Raw genomic sequence first — 18,122 nt, 5'->3', positions numbered from 1 at the left:
ATATATATATATATATATATATATATAAATTATTTATAAAATTATGATTTTTTAAACAATATTTATAAATATTCTTACCATTTGCATCTTTGGCTTCAAGTCCATCAGCTTCCAAGACAACTACACTTAAGACAACAATTGGTGGTTTTTCTTCAGATGCAACATTTAGCAATCTGTAATGTTTTTCTGGGGACATTCCAAAAGGCTCTTTGTGCCTAGAAAAATAATAAAAAAAATTGTAGACAAATATTTTACTAAGAAATTAAGTAAAACAAAATAAAACAAAGACATACTGTTTCATTCTTATGTCTACAAAGGGCAATTTAAAAAGAAACAAATGCCTGCGACTTATACGTCAAAAGTCAAATGGTTGGAACTGATTATGTTCAATTGAATTTAATAGCATGATAAATATAATTTATATAATTTCAGGTAGGTAAATTGGTAGATGGGTAAACTAGTGAATAAGTAGATACGTAGACAGATAGTTATATAGATAGTTTAGGTAGTCTAGATGTAAAAAATATGCATTTTTGTTCAAATTTTTAAATTAAAACAGCTTGTTATATAATTAAATTCATTTATGCATTTCTGGGAAATTATATTAAATTGCAGTCGTCTGCTTAATGCATTATTTGCATCAATTAGTGCATAATTGTGGAATAATATATAAACAAACACTATTAAATGCACTAATGGCTGTATAAGGGTTGTTTGTTTAGTAATTTGTATTAAATTAAACAATATGGAAACGATACAATATATAATATAATATTTATTGAAAATAGTAAAATAGTTAGAGGGAGTGACATAATTACTAATTTTTAGTCAAAGATTTTATGAAAAACTAAAATCACTATGGCAAAATTGTTTCAGTAAAATTGTTTCAGTAAAATTGTTTTCGGTGTTTTATACATAAAGAGCTCGTCGAGACCTTTCAAATGATACCACACACAACATATTCTACGTGAAACGTTTCGACCCTTCATTTGACCCGTCATAATTTATTAAAAGTCTTGTAACTCCTCAACGGCTCGTCTGATTTAAATGAAATATTCGACAAATTTGTTCAAAATTAAATTATCTGCAATATTGCTTAATAAATATATATCCCTACAGCAACTCCGTATACTCTGAAAATATAAAATTTACTCTAAAAATAGAAATTGTTTTTGTAAAATTGTTCTCGGTACTATATTCATGTAGAGCTCGTCGAGACCTTTCAAATGATACCCCACACGATATATTTTACGTAAAACGTTTCGACCCTTCATCCCACCCATCATCGTACTAGTGCATTTATTGAAAGTCTTGTAACTCCTGAACGGCTCGTCTGATTTGAATGCAATATTCGACAAATTTAATCAAAATAAAATTATCTACAGTATTGCCTAATGTTATATAACCCTACAGAAACGCGATATACTCTAAAAATAGAAATTGTTCTTGTAAAATTGTTCTCGGTACTGTATTCATAAAGAAGTCGTCGAGACCTTTTTAAATGATACCCCACACGACATAATTCACGTGCAACGTTTTGACCCTTCATTTGACCCATCATAATTTATTAAAAGTCTTATAACTCCTGAACGGCTCGTCGGATTTGAATGCAATATTTGACAAATTTGTTCAAAATTAAATTATCAATAACATTGTCTAATATTATATCTCGGTACAGCAACGTGGTATACTCTGAAAATCGAAATTGTTCTAGTAAAATTGTTCTCGGTACTATATTCGTAAAGAGGTCGTCGAGACCTTTCAAATGATACCCCACACAAAATATTTTATGTGAAACGTTTCGACCCTTCATTCGACCCATCATGATTTAATAAAAGTGTTGTAACTTCTCAACGGATCGTCTGATTTAAATGCAATATTCGACAAATTTGTTCAAAATCAAATCGTCAACAATATTGCCTAATGTTATATAACCCTACAGCAACTCTGTATACTCTGAAAATAGAAATTGTTTAAGTAAAATTGTTCTCGGTACTACATTCATAAAGAGGTCGTCGAGACCTTTTAAATGATACCCCACACGACATATTTTACGTAAAACGTTTCGACCCTTAATTCGACCCATCATAATTTATTAAAAGTCTTGTAACTCCTCAACGGTTTGTCGGTTTTAAATGAAATATTTGATAAATTTGTTCAAATTTAAATTATCTACGATATTGCCTAATGTTTTATAACCCTACAGCAACTTCGTTACTCTGAAAATACAAATTGTTCTTGCAAAATTGTTCTCGGTACTATATTTTACACGAAATATTTTACTGCCAATAATTTAATTACAATTTGTTTATTATTTGAATGTATATATTAATTATTTCTGATTTGACATGATTAAATTCATATTCATTATGATTTATAAAAGGCTTTTCTACTGATTAAACCACAAACAGACAAATGAGTGAAAATTTCAAAGGATTTTGTATCATAGGCTTTGCGGAAATTGAATAACAGATTTTCGATATTGTAAATACATAATTAGTTTATATAATTTTAATTAATGGAATTATATAAAATATATAATTTAAATACACAGTCCAATTTGTTTGTGAAGATATTTGTACATTTGTGCCAGGCAAAAAAAATTTCATTATCTTTAATTTTAAAATCTGGATTATCTTTAAAAATTGATTTTTTTCATTTATTTCTTATAATAATAAGTTTTTTGAATATGTTTTCTTCACAAACTTTTAATTATTTAATATAGTATTGAGTTTTATTACTTTTTTGTTTATTTTACTTTTGACAAAAAAAATAGTATGATAAATTTTGCAAATAATGTAATAAAAAACAAATTGTCTTGAATGTTTTCTTTGATTTTCCATTGCTTATTTTCCAATAGTTTGTCAATACCGAGAGGGGAGTGATGTGGCAACACGAGATAAAACAAATTAATCGATTATAAAGATCTTTTGTAATTGATGAGATCTTAATACAATTTTATAAATTTTTACAAAGTTCCGGTCACCTTCAAATATTTTTGGCGTCGACACTAAAAAAGGGGGAGTGATGTGGCAACACTTTAGGAAACAGAATAGAAAACTGTCATGACATTTGAAATTAATATGATTCTATGCGTCTATACAAAGTTTTTATCGCTTTTGCATAGATCTGTTGTCAACAATGAAAAGGGAGAGTGATGTGGCAGTCAATGAATGTATGTTAATTGTAATTACATGAAGTTCTTCAAACATAATTATAATCTTGTGTTTCTCTAACAAATTCGATTAGAACACGAGAGAAATCAGAATAATTTGATTGTCAGCACGTTTTGTGTAACTTGAAAAAAAAACAATACTACAATTTTATACATTTTTACAAAGTTTCCCGGTCGCCTTCAGTTAGGTTTGACGACAAAAATGAAATAAGGGGAGTGATGTGGCAACACGAGAGAAGAAAAAATACTAGATTGTCATGAAATTTTGTAATCTGCAAGAACAACACTACAATTTTATACATTTTTACAAAGTTCCTGCGCCTTCAGATAGTTCTGTCGCCAACAATGAATGGGAGGGAGTGATGTGGCAGCACGGAAGAATACAAACTAATAGATTGTCGTCATGACATTTGTAATTTGAAAAAACAAAAGTACAATTTTATACATTTTTACAAAGTTTCGATCGCCCCCGAATAGTTTTGTCTTTAACACTTCAGTTGAATTCTTGAAAGGGGGGAGTGATGTGGCAACTCGAAACTGTCATAAATTTTATTATAAAAACATTTCACAAATTGTAAAAACGATCAGATTTTCAATACAATTTCATACTTTTTTAGAAAATCCTTCAAATATTTTTGTCGTCGACAACGAAAGGGGGGAGTGATGTGGCAACACGAGTTTGACATAAATTTTATTATATAAACATTTCATAAATTGTAAAAATAATGAGATTTTTAATACAATTTTATACATTTTTAGAAAACACTTCGAATATTTTTGTCGTCCACACTGAAAAAGGGGAGTGATGTGGTGACACAAGTTTGTCATAAATATTAGAAAAACATTTAATAAATTGTAAAAACGATTTGATTTTCAATATAATTTGATACATTTTTAGAAAACCCTTCAAAATATTTTTGTCGTCGACACAGAAAGGGGGGAGTGATGTGGCGACACAAGCTGACAATCGAGAATAAAAAAATATGCAATATGACTAAATAATTGAGCAAAATTATCGAGTGCTTTAAAAATCTTCAATTTACTTTATTATTCAATTACGTTCAATCAATAGAAAATTTATTTTACAAAGAACACGTTTTTATGCAATTTGATTTGACGAAAAAAACGTCCTCTGTTCTAATTACTTCGTTTTGTAATTTTTGAACGCTGAATCAGAATTCAACTCTTTTTTCCTTTGTTTTAAATTGCTTTTACCTTTTCATGGTAACGTGGTTAGAGTTGGAATTGAATTATTCGGAGAGCAAAACACAATTAAAATGAGAGAAAAGAAAGTGGTTAAGTAGAAAATAGAATTTGTTAAAGAAACGCTATATTATAGATGGGTTTGAAGAACTTCATGTAATTAAAATTAACATACATTCATCGACTGTTTGTCTTTTTGACTATTTCGCTGGCGTTACAGTCTCATTCTTTGAACTGCTGTAGTATCTGTCTTGCTTATAGAAATAATTACTAAAAATATATAGTAACCACGATTGATACAAATTATTTCAATAAAACTACGTTTCTTACACGGCACAGATGTTTCATTTTCACTATGCAATCAGAGCAATCATGCTCACGCGACACGACGATCAATCACAATCGACCCGTATAGAAATGAACGAATCATTGGCACTCGACGCGAGCGTAACGCTTTTCGTTGCATTTGCACAGATTTACTCCCTCTCTTACCCGGAGGTTTAAAATATAACAAATCCTGCTTATCAATTAGCACATTTAATAATCCCACACATGTAGCTCGTTATTTAAATTAGAACTTTCGTAATGATTTATATAATTGGCGGTTATTTTATATTTATGATCTCTCTCCACAGGGTTTTGCTTTTGTATAAAACATTGTTATGTCATAAAACTTTATTCATGTTACCTCAGAGTGGATGGAAACTGTTTTAAACCTGCACGAGCGTTAAAATTAATTATCTAATTAGAATTTCATGTGAGCATCATGTGAAATAACAACTTGTTTTACTTTGAAGTAGGATATATCGAATAGATCAGAGGATAAAATGAAATTGCTTATAGTGTTTGTTTTATTGAAAAAAAAAACTATGCACAAAAATCGTTATTGAAACTTTTTGCATATCATCACGTTTCGTGGGTTTCTGAACATTTTCAAATCGATTTTCTACTTCATCACTTTCATTTCTCTCGTTTTAATTGTATTTTGCGTTGAGTTTAATATATTTTTAGAAATTATTTTTATAGGCAAGACAGATACTACAGCTGCTCTAAGAATGAGACTGTAACGCCAGCGATATAGTCAAAAACACAAACAGTCAATGAATGTATGTTAATTTCAATTATACAATTATAATACTGTTTCTCTGACAATTTTGATTTTCTACTTAACCACTTTCTTTTCTCTCGTTTTAATTATATTTTGCTCTCCGAATAATTCAATTCCAACCCTTAACCTATGAAAAGGTAAAAGCAATTTAAAACAAAGAAAAAAAGAGTTGAATTCTGATTCACCGTTCAAAAATTACAAAACGAAGTAATTAGAATAGAGAACGTTTTTTTTCGTCGAATCAAATTGCATAAAAACCAGTTCTTTGTGAAATAATTTTTCTATTGATTGAACGTAATTGAATGATAAAGTAAATTAAAGATTTTTAAAGCACTTGATAAATTTGTTCAATTATTCAGTTCATACTGCATGTTTCTTTTATTCTTGTTTATCAGCTCGTGTTGCTACATCACTCCCACCTTTCGGTGTCGACGACAAAAATATTTGAAGGGTTTTCTATAAATGTACAAATTTGTATTGAAAATCTGATCGTGTTTACAATTTATGAAATGTTTGTATTAAAAAAATTATGGTAAATTCGTGTCGCCACATAACTTCCCCCTTTCGGTGTCAACGACAAAAATATAGAAAAGATGAACCTGATTGAGAATATTTGAAGGGTTTTATAGAAATGTATAAAATTGTATCGAAAATCTGATTGTTTTTACGATTTATAAAATGTTTATCTAGAAAAAATCATAGCAAACTCTTGTCGCCACATCACTCCCCCCTTTCAGTGTTGACGACAAAATTAATTAAAGGCGATTGGAACTTTATAAAAATGATTAAAATTATATTGGAATCTGAACGTTTTTACAAATTACAAAATTCCAAGAGAATATATTATTTTGTTTTATCTCGTGTTGCCACAAAACTCCCCCGACGACAAAAATATTTGAAAGTGTTTTCAAGAAATGTATAAAATTGTATTGAAAATCTGATCGTTTTTTTTAAATTTATGAAATGTTTATATAATAAAATTCTTGGCAAATTCGTGTTGCCACATCATTCCCCCCTTTCCGTGTTGGCAATAAACCTATTAGAAGGCAATCGGAACTTTGTGAAGATGTATAAAACTATATGGTTTTTCTTGCAAATTACAAAATTTCATAAAAATTCATTATTTTCAAATTGGTGTTGCTACATAACCCCCCCCCCCTTTCGATTTTAACGACAAACCTAATAGAGGGCGATCAGGAATTTGTAAAAATATATAAAATTGTTATTAAAATCTGATCGTTTTCATAAATTATAAAACATCATGATGATCAATACTTTTGTTTTTTACCGTGTTGCCACACCACTCCCCATTTTTAGTGTTAGTCACAGAACTATTTGTAGGCGATCGGTACTTTCTAAAAATGTATAAAATTGTATAGAATTCTGGTTTTACAAATTATGAGATGTCATGACAATCTATTATTTTGTTTCCTCTCGTGTTGCCACATCACCCCCCCCACTAAATTGAAAACGATCAGAACTTTATAAAAATGTATAAAATTGTGCTAAAATCTAATTGTTTATACAAATTACAAAACTACATGTTTTCTTTTGTCAAAGTTTTATGAAATTCATGGCAAACTCGTGTTGTCACATTACTCCCCATTTAGTGTACACGACAATTGTTCCGGAACATTGTGAAAATATATGACGTTCCTATAAAATCTGATAGCTTTTACAAATTACAAAATGTACAAGTGATAATGTATCATTTTGTTTTCTCCCGTGTTGCCACATCACTCCCCCCGTTTCATCGTTGACGACAAACCTATTAGAAAACAAACAGAACTTTATAAATATGTATAAAATTATATTTTTATTCTTGCAAATTACTAAATTTTATGAGAAAATACATTTTGTTTTCTGTCGTGTTGCCACATTACTCCCCCCTTTCAGTATTGATGACAAATTTAATAGAAAGCGATCGGACATTGTTAAAATGTATTAAGATTTATAGAAATCTGATGGTTTCAACAAATTACGAAAAATGATGATAATCTATTGGTTTATTTTCTCCCGTGTTGCCACATCACTCCCCCTTTCAGTGTTAACGACAGAACGATCTCAACGCAATCAGAACTTTAGAAAAATGTATGAAATTGTATTATTATTTCTAGAAATTACTAAGATATTTTTTTGTTTTTTTTCTCGTGTTGCCACATCACTTCCCCTTTTTAGTATCGACAGCAAACTGAATTGAAGACGATCGCGACTTTGTTAAAATGTATGATTATTACAAACAAAAAGACCATATTAAAATAGACGATTAAACATAGTTATGTTTCCCACAATTTTTATATATTTTCAAATCTTTCAAACCCTTTTCTCGGTGGATGTTCTCGAGTATGCCAAAGTCTCTACTAAAGGGACAACAAGGGTTTCATATCTGATTAAGAATGAAGCTTCTTTCTAGGAAATTGATTTTTCTTTCGGCCGCAAAACGATTTCGGTTTTATATCGTAGACTTTCCAGACAGATTCGACTCCAATCGAGCGAAATAATACTACACTATACAGACATGAGAATAAGATAAATGATTCCGCAATATCGATTTTACAACCATTTAGTCGCTAAATAAATAAATTTTATAAAATCGTTAGGAAGAAAATATAGAAGACATATGATATTGGGCAAGCTGTAGTAAATTACAATTTAAATAGTTCAGGTAGATTCGTTATTCGCTCTCGATGATATCATTTCTATACGGGTCGATTGTGATTAGTCGTCGTGTATGTGAATAGGGATCTGTCGTAGTATGCGTACCGGCATCAACGTTGTATGCGTACCGATATCAACAAGGAAATCGATAAATAAACATTTCAAAGTAACATCGTAGTACAAATATTGATTTAATAAAAAATGCCTGAATCAAAAGAATATTTTACCCTGTTCCTTGAAAATATTAAAACAAATTAAACATTTGTGCCGTGTACTAAACGTAAGTTTATTGATTAGAAATTATTTCTATATTAAAATAGATAATGTTTTTATAGACAAGACAGATTCTAAAGCTGTTAAATGAAAAAATAAAAGGACTCTACTGACGAGCAAACATAATTTTAATCCAGAACATAAAAATGGACTCTACTGACAAGCAAACTTTAATTACAATCGAGTTGATAAAAAGGGACTCTACTGATGACTGAATTTGAAATTAGTAAATATGAAAACTGACTGGTATAGATATAAAAGATATAGAAAGGAAACATATAAAAAAGGACACTACTGACAAGGAAACTTTAGTTTTGATCTAAAAGACTAAAAAGGACTTTACTGACGAGCAAATAAAAAATCGAATAGTTAAAATATGATCATAAATTTTATCTTAAAGTTAAAAAGGGATTCTACTGACAAGCCAACAAAGTTTTGATCGATAACAACTCTACTGACGATCAAATTTGAAACTAGCAAATATAAAAAGGACTCTACTGACAGGCAAACTAAAAGTTGACAAAAAAGATCAAATGACTACTGACAAGCAAACTTTAATTTCAACTTAAAAGCAGAAAAAGGACTCTACTGGTAAGCAAATTTAATTTAGATACTAAAAGGGACTGTACTGATAAGCAAAAATAATAATGCAAAATGTTTGGTGTAAGGGACTCTACTGACAAGCAAATTATTAATTAATTTCAATCTAGAGGAAAAGAAAAGGACTCTACTGACAAGCAAAATATGAATAAGAAATGTCTCTAAAAAGAACTCTACTGACGAGCAAACTCAATTTCAATATAAACTATTTAAGAATGGACTTTACTGGCGACCAAATTTGAAATTCGTAAATATAAAAAAAGACTCTACTGTCGAGCAAACTAAAAATTGACAAAACAGACAAAAGGGACTCTACTGTCAAGTGATCAAATAACTTGATAGAAATGTACAAAATTGATCTAAAAGACAAGAAAGGGACTCTACTAACGAGCAAAATTATTAATATTTAATGACTTGAAAAAGGGACTCTACTGTCGAGCAAAATTATTAATATTTAATGACTTGAAAAGCGGATTCTACTGACGAGCAAAGTTATAAAAAAAGGACTCTACTGACGTGCAAATTGAATATCGTCTAGAAAAAAGTAAAAAAATAACATGCGGTCAATGAATGTATGTTAATTTTAATTACATGAAGTTCTTTAAACACAATTATTGCATGATGAGTGAAGTTGCAAAAGCAATATTTGTTTAGGCATTATTTAACATAATCCACTGTGTAAACAAATATTATAGATGATATTAATAAGCAATTACTTCATTTCTCTAATAAAGGTCCATTTCTGAATGCAAATTACAATGACAAACCGATCATGTCGTATCTGAAGTATGACTTTAATTACATCATTGTTTTTAAATATTATACATACTTTTAATGATATTTTAAATATATAATTTATAATTTATCATTATATAAATGTGTATAATGATTGACGACACTAATAAATGTGTACATCACGGGTGTTACCATATTACTAATGAACATTATTCAAAATTGTTATATGATGTATTTATTTTTACTTAAATGCCATCTTGTACAGTAGCAAATAAGTTTCATTTCAATCGCGTGTGAACCTTACGCGCACTCTTTTTTATTTATAACCATTTATAGAAGGATCATTTGTATAAAATTTAGTTGCAACAAAATTTTAAGAATCGCTGCAAATTTCCACCATCATTAAGTGCTATATCGGTCTTTCCCGGATAATAAGTGATTGTTGGTTTTACTTATCGCATGCTGAAAGATAAGAATAGACAATTTCTCCTCAGGGGATGATATCTATTCTATTCCTGGTTTAAAAATCGATACAACACTCATTTAGTCTTTAGTTTGAAATTTATAATGGAGGAAAAAGTTTATCAAGATTGTGCACTATAAATGGACTGCATTTTAAGGAAATATAACAAGCAATTCTGCCATAACAGTAGCGTTGTCATGGCAACTCTATCTTATGCTTGTTTATTAATAGTGACAATTGTGAAAATGTCTAACAAGCAAGGAAGAATCTTACAATCGCCTTTATTCTTAGGGCGTTGCTATCGAGATATAAACGACAATGTTTAAAAATCCATAATAAAAGTATTTTCTTTCGTCAAATGTTTTGGTCGTAAGCACTATTGTTTAGTTTACGAGATTTTAATAAAAATTTTAAGTATACTTAATTAAACTCAACTTCATAATTAGTTAACCAAAAACTTATATTTTAAAAACACTTAAAAATTGTGAAACAAAATACTTCCTTCATCAAAATACCTAAAAATTTGTAAAAGAAAAAAACTTATATTGTAAAATTACTTAACAATAATAATAATAATGATAATGATAATATTATTAATGATAATAAAAATTAATAATAACATTAATATAAGACACGTAAATTTGTTAAAATATCATAAAATAACCTAAAATTTGTTAAATAAAATAATTATATTGTAAAAGTATTGTAAAGCTTATTAAATTACTTACTAAATTAAAAAAAAAATACTTGCAACAAACAAACTAGTTATATTTGAAAATAATTAAAATTAACTAAATATAAATAAGTTTATAGTAAATAAATTAAATAATAAATAAATAAGTAATAAAATAGCTAATAATTAATTAAATTATATTAAACCTATAAAATATTGACTTAAGCCTTATTATAATATTATTATACCGACGGCTATAAATACTAAATAAATAAATTAATACTTAAACAAATAAATAAACTAGTGGGGTGGGTGGCATCGTGCCTTAAGGCAAATTGCTGGAACTTCCCGTACCGTAACGAAATGTTCGAGGAATACTGAATGTTTTCAAATAGATTATTATAAATATTGTAACATTGTCTAATATTTATAAGAATTATATAAACTGAATTGCAAAGTTGAAATTATTTGTTTCAACAAAAAACTAAAAAAAAAAAAAAAAAAATGGAACAAAAAATTTTTTTTCCAAAATCAATTATTTTGTTAAGACAAGCATAAAGTTCTTTGAATCATTTAAATCGGACGCTTAGTTCTCTCAAAAACTGCCATTTTTTACATATTTAGCTCCGTATCTTCGAAATGGCTGCGCCTGCCTTTGCCAAAAACTAATAAGCACTTCTCCCAATCATTACTAATTGAATGTTTTTTAGATCATTCAAATCGGATACTCCGTTCTCTCAAAAATTCGATTTCTATTTTCTGCACTCTTTGCTCCGTATCTCCGAAACGGCTGGACCTGCCTTAGCCGAAAACTGATCAGCTCTTCTCCCTATCAATAGGAATCGAATGTTTTTTGAACCATTCAAATCGGTTGATCCGTGCGCCCTAAAACGTGGACGAAAAATTGTATCCATACATACATACACACACACACACGCACACACATACACACACACACACACATCTATTTTTTCTGAGGTATGCCAAAACGTTCAGAAACCTTCAAAACGTCGAGAAATGTAAAAATTTTCAATTCCGATTTTCGGCCCATTACAATAACTTACCCTACGGGAAGTTAAAAATAAGACATTGGGGTAAAAACGACCAGGCTACAATTTTATGAAAAACATTAAAAAAATCAAAATTCCTACTATGATGATTTAGCTGGGAGTTTTACTGAACATAGTCAGATCATTGTTTATGTTATTTGTAGTTTATGTTAATTGCTCAATTCAAATTGGACCTGTATGTTCAGCCCTAAACTAATGAATTTATTATTATATAATTTTCACAAATAACATCTAAAGCTTTTTACTTCATAGAGATTCGATATCAATTATGAAATTATAAACAATTTTTTCCTCGGCTAACATATGATTACTTGCATAATGGTTGACACTAATAAATGTGTGCATCACGAGTGTTAACATATTACTATTAAACATTATTCAAAATTGTTATATGATGTATTTATTTTTACTTAAATGCAATCTTAAAGAGTAGCAAATAAGTTTTACTTCAATCGCGTGTTAATCTTACGCGCACTCTTTTTTTTCTAAGGTGTAACGACGTGCAAAAATTTTCAAATTCGAATTTTGGTCAATAACAATACCTTACCCTACGGCAAGTTAATACAATGACTGTCAATTTTTAATAAATCTAATTTTTTGTTCAATTTACATTTTCTGGTCAATTTCATAATACAATAATACATTATTACAACGTATGTGCACATTTCTATCTCCAATAACTCTGAAGGAAGGTTCCATATCAATTATGAAATTATAAACAATCCTTTCCCAGGCCGACATATGATTACTTGCTCGTGAATTTAATATTTATAAGTATGAAAAAACAACCCCCAAAAGGAACAAGGTCGCTCGCTCCCTTCATATATATATATATATATATATATATATATATATATATATATATATTCCTTCGTCGAGGGATTTTCGCGCGCGAGCGGCTTTCGATATATCAACACGTGCGCTTACCCGGACTGCCGGATCCGGCCGCAGCCGGACACCGGAATAATAGAGGAGAGCCGGGGTAAATGTATGTATATATATATATATATATATATATATATATATATATATATATATATATACTAGCTGTAAGTAGAATTCTGTCTTAAGGCAATTAAAGCATCGTGCCTTAAGGCAAATTGCTGGAACTTCCCGTACCAAAAATTATTATTTTTTAAAAAACGATTAACATTTTTGAAAAAAAATTACTTCGAAAAAATTAGATTTTTGACAAACAATTAGACAAATTACTTTTTTTTGAAAAAAAAAAATTTTTTTTTTTTTTTTGAAAAAAAATGTTTTCTTTATTTTGACATATTTTGAAAGATCTAAACTTCTTTCCAAAGCAATCGTACTGCTTTAACTGCATAAAGACAAAATATCAAACCGCGTAAGCGCCGCGTCGACGTCTAACGCGTAAACATTGGTACGGAACCCATAGGAATGTTAACAAAATGTATACTTATTGTTAAAATCTCTATAAAATATCTGATAATTTGATGTGCATATGTTTAATGATCATTTTTAACCGCCGAATGGCATTTTTTTTTTACTTTTTTCATTAGATCTCCGAAACCGCTAGACCTGCCTTCATGAAAATTTGATCAATTCTTCATCTTGTCAATACAAATAAATTTTTTTTTAAATTATTCAAATCGGACGCTCCATTCTCTTAAAAACTGAGTTACCGTTTTCGGCACTTTTTGCCCCGTATCTTCGGAACGGCTAGACCTGCCTTCGCCAAAAACTAATCAACACGTTTCCTTATCAATACGAATCGAATGTTATTTGAATTATTCAAATCAGTTGATCCGAGTTCTCGAAATCGTCGACGAAAATTTGTATCCGCACATACATACACACACGTACATACATACATACATACATACACACACACACACACACACATACATCCATTTTTTCTAAGGTATGCCAAAATGTTCAGAAACCTTTGAAACGTAAAGATATATAGAAATTTTCATTTTCGATTTTTTTGCGATTACTATAACTTACCCTACGGGAAGTTAAAAAAATGGATGTGTGTGTGTGAACAGATTTTTTGCCACAAATCGACGTTTACTCTAAAACGCCTGAAGCGATTTCAAAAATTTAAAAGCCATTCGATGTATCTCGATGAGGACTATCGTTTGTCAGTTTTGTACGACGATCTGCCGAGCCGTTTCCTTGTAAATAACGGAAAAGTGAAAAAATTTTCGTCTCTGATTTAGCCCGCAATTCTAAATCGATTTTAAAAAATCAAAAACTGTTCGAAAGATATTAGTTGGGAATCGACCTGATTAGTTTTTAGTAAAGAGCTGGCACAGGGTCTTGTAATTAACTGTTGAAAAAAAATGCCGATTTTTATGAAACTGTTTTCACGTTAGATATCATGGTCTTATAGAACATACTGAAATATTACAGCCCTACGGCAGGTTGTTCAATTTTAAAAAATCATCAAAGTTTAAAAAATTATCTAATATATTTAAAATTTATAGAGATATAAAAATGACAAAGTTTAGACCAATCAAAATTTTATAAAGTCTTAGACAACTAATAGAATTTTATTTCATATTTTCATTTTTTTTTTTGAAAAACTCGTTTTTGAAATTCTTGAAAATTACAAAATTACAAATGCTCGGATTCAATTGGAGTCAATATCAAATTTTAAAGTTAATATTCACAAAAATAGCACAATTTTCCATTTTGTAGTTGCAATATAAATAGTTTGAATTAAAAATCAATTATATTATTTATGTAGTCGATACAATTTGTGAATTTTACATAAAATAGTCAGATTTTATTGATAATTATTAACTTAAACGTATAAAACTTTTATGCCTATAATAATCCAAAAGCGATTGAGTATAGAAATCTTAATTTTAAAATTTTAATCAAATATATTTATAAAACTTCTCTAAAAAATAAATCGAAACGAAATTACTTTTCAAGCTTTTATTAACACAACAAAAAATATTATAAAAAAATAATGATCAAATGCTGTTTACAAAGAAGGTCATGACTAAATTATTAATGTAGTAAAATCATTCATATTTTTTTTTTCTAAAAAATCATTAATAATTAATGAATTGAAAAGGTCAATTTAATTATATCTAGACGTCTACTGTTAATATTTTCAAAAAGTCATAAATTAAATATATCCAGACAACAATCTCGATTTGAATGAATTTATTATCATTGTAACTTTAGCAAAAAGATCTAATGGTTCATCAATATTTATAATGTTTCATTTCATTGCTTATTTAGATTTTTAGCGGTTTGAATCAAAAGTGTAAAAATTTACTTAACATTTTTACACTATAATGCACTTCCATTTATAAATATACAATTCAAATATCTACGATTTACTTTGAAAAAATTATAAAATAAAATACATGTGTCGTGATCAATATCTATAAAATTTTCTCAACTTTTTCTCAACTCTTTTTCTTTCTCAGCGAAAAGTGTATCTACGAAAAATACGAAAAGTAGGTAGCCAAAAATTAGTACTCATTATAAAAATCAAATCTGTCCATTTGATGTGCCTAATAATATGTCTAACTAGTGGGGCGCATGGCATCGTGCCTTAAGGCAAATTGCTGGAACTTCCCGTACAAAAAAATATTTTTTTATTGAAAAGATTAACATTTTTTAAAAAAAATTACTCTAAAAAAAATAGATTTTTGAGGAACTATATACATTTTTGACAAAAACTTACTTTTTGTTGAAAAATTTATTTTGAAATATTTTGGAAATTCTGAACTTTTTTTCAAAGCAATCGTACTGCTTTAATGCATAGAGACTAAATATCGAAGCGCGTAAGCGCCGCGTCGCTGTCTAACGCATAAGCATTGGTACGGAACCCATAGGAATGTTAACAAAATGTATACTCATTGTTAAAATCTCTATAAAATATCTGATAATTTGATGTGCATATGTCTAATGTCTAATGATTATTGTTGACCGCCAAATGTTATTTTTTTTTACTTTTTTTACTAGATCTCTGAAACCGCTAGACCTAATTTCATAAAAATTTCATCAAATCTTCATCTTGATAATGCAAGTAAAATGTTTTTGAATTATTCAAATTGCTTCATCCCGATTCCCGAAATCGTCGACGAAAATTTGTATCTGAACACACACAAATGCACGCACACACACACATGCACACACACACATACACACACATACATCAATTTTCTCTAAGGTATGCCAATATATTCAGAAACCTTTGAAACGTAAAGTTATATAAAAATTTTCATTTTCGATTTTTGTGCGATTACTATAACTTACCCTACGGAAAGTTAATTATAAATAAATCAATTTATCACCTCCAGAACATTAACAATCGTCATTTCATTTCGAATCAAATTTCAAAAAAAAAAAATAGTTGCCAAATTTCCACAAAATTGAAAAAGTGCTCCAGCATAGTCACAGTCTAAACGCATTTGCAAATAATTCTGTGCGATATTTTCACTTATACTGTGCTCAGCTTGGTGGCATTTTCACATTTTTCAATAATTTTCACAAAATTGGAAAGTGCTCCAGTACACAAACAGTCTAAACGCACTTGGGTAAACATTTGTACCAGAGTGGCGCTTAGACTGTGCTTAGCTTGGGTGATTTTTTGAATTTTTAGTCCAAAATTACAAAAAAATTTTTTTGAAAAAAATTAGTATCAAAAAATTTTTTTTTCCAAAATCAATTGTTTTGTTGAAAAAAGCAGAAAGTTCTTTGAATCATTTAAATCGGACGCTTAGTTCTCTCAAAAAACAGCCATTTTTTTTAAATTTAGCTCTGTAACTCCGAAACCTCTGGGCCTACCTTTGCCAAAAACTAATCAGCACATCTCCCCTATCAATAGGAATCGAATGTTTTTTAAACCATTCAAATCGGTTGATCCGTTCTCTCAAAAATTCGCTTTCTATTTTTTGCACTCTTTGCTCCATATCTCCGTAACGGCTGGACCTGCCTTTGCCAAAACTAATCAGCACATCTCCCTATCAATAGGAATCGAATGTTTTTTAAACCATTCAAATCGGTTGATCCGTGCGCCCGAAAACGTGGACGAAAAAAAGCGGACATACAAACACACACACACACACACACACACACACCACACACATCCATTTTTTCTGAAGTATGCCAAAATGTTCAAAAACCTTCAAAACGTCGAGAAATGTAAAAATTTTTGATTTCGATTTTTGACGATTACTATAACTTACCCTACGGGAAGTTAATAATCATTAATATCGCCAAAAATCTATTTTTTGTGATTTTTTTCTGTGTATCCAAAACTTCTGAACCTGTCTTTCCTAAATTGTGTTAAATTCTACATTCCATCAAGACAATTAAAATCATTCAAATCTGTTAATCCGTGATCTTGAAATTGTTGACAAAAATTTGTATCCGCACACGCACACACACACACATCCATTTTTTCCAAAGTATGCCAAAATGTTCAGAAATCTTTGAAACGTAAAGATATGCAAAAAATTTCATTTTTGATTTTTTTTAAGATACTATAACTCACCCTACAAAAAAATTGAAATTTTAGTGACTCAAACCACACGTGTTTGTAAAATTAGTGTTTTTACGATTTACCCCGTTGTCCTCTATGAAGCAAAGAGCTCTGTCAAAGAGCCCACGCCTTCTATTAATAGATTTACTGCGTTCGGTATGAAATAAATAGGTTTGTGGATGTATTGGCATTCGTATTATCGGTCAGATGAATAAAAAAAAATCCAGATACACATGGCAGAAAAATTCCCTTATAGGCGGAAGTTATTCTCTGAGGAAATTTCCATACAAAAATATGTATATTTATATCTAAGTTATTTACTAAACGTGACGAATGTCATTTGATTTTATTAACTAAGTGTCTTCAGTATGGTAACAGACTCATGTTATGGCAAGGCTATGTTATGAAGAACTTTCTATACTAAATATTGACAAAAGCCATGCGGTTGCTCTGCAGCCACGCGTATTTCTCAGGTCAGATAGAAAACCTTCCGTAGAAACCCACACAAATGTCAAAACAACGATGTTAGATAACAGGGTGTTTCTGATTCGGCTAACACATGACATTTTGATACTATTCAGTATGATTTAGTAGCATAATGTTTGGAAGTTAAAGTGTAACATGGGGTCCCTCAATCATATATGAATAAAATATTTTATATTGGCTTTATTAAAGAAAAAGTGAT

General features: G+C 29.4%; 1 protein-coding gene across 1 annotated transcript in view; it reads right to left on the bottom strand.

The window, feature by feature from the left end:
- LOC113388417 overlaps positions 1-18,122 on the bottom strand; it is a 111,348-nt gene that overhangs the window by 1,823 nt on the left and 91,403 nt on the right. Inside the window, exons 4-5 of the mRNA XM_026625795.1 lie at positions 294-309; positions 79-215 (exon numbers count right to left, since the gene is read on the bottom strand). Coding sequence (XP_026481580.1) covers positions 79-215; positions 294-309 — 153 coding nt within the window. The remainder of the gene's footprint in view (positions 1-78; positions 216-293; positions 310-18,122) is intronic.

The sequence above is a fragment of the Ctenocephalides felis genome, unplaced genomic scaffold (genome assembly GCF_003426905.1).
Source record: "Ctenocephalides felis isolate EL2017-DRISC unplaced genomic scaffold, ASM342690v1 CF-g0.4_SCAFFOLD_03572, whole genome shotgun sequence".
In the NCBI taxonomy this organism is placed as follows: Eukaryota; Metazoa; Arthropoda; class Insecta; order Siphonaptera; family Pulicidae; genus Ctenocephalides; species Ctenocephalides felis.
This window is presented reverse-complemented; position numbering and strand designations above follow the sequence as displayed.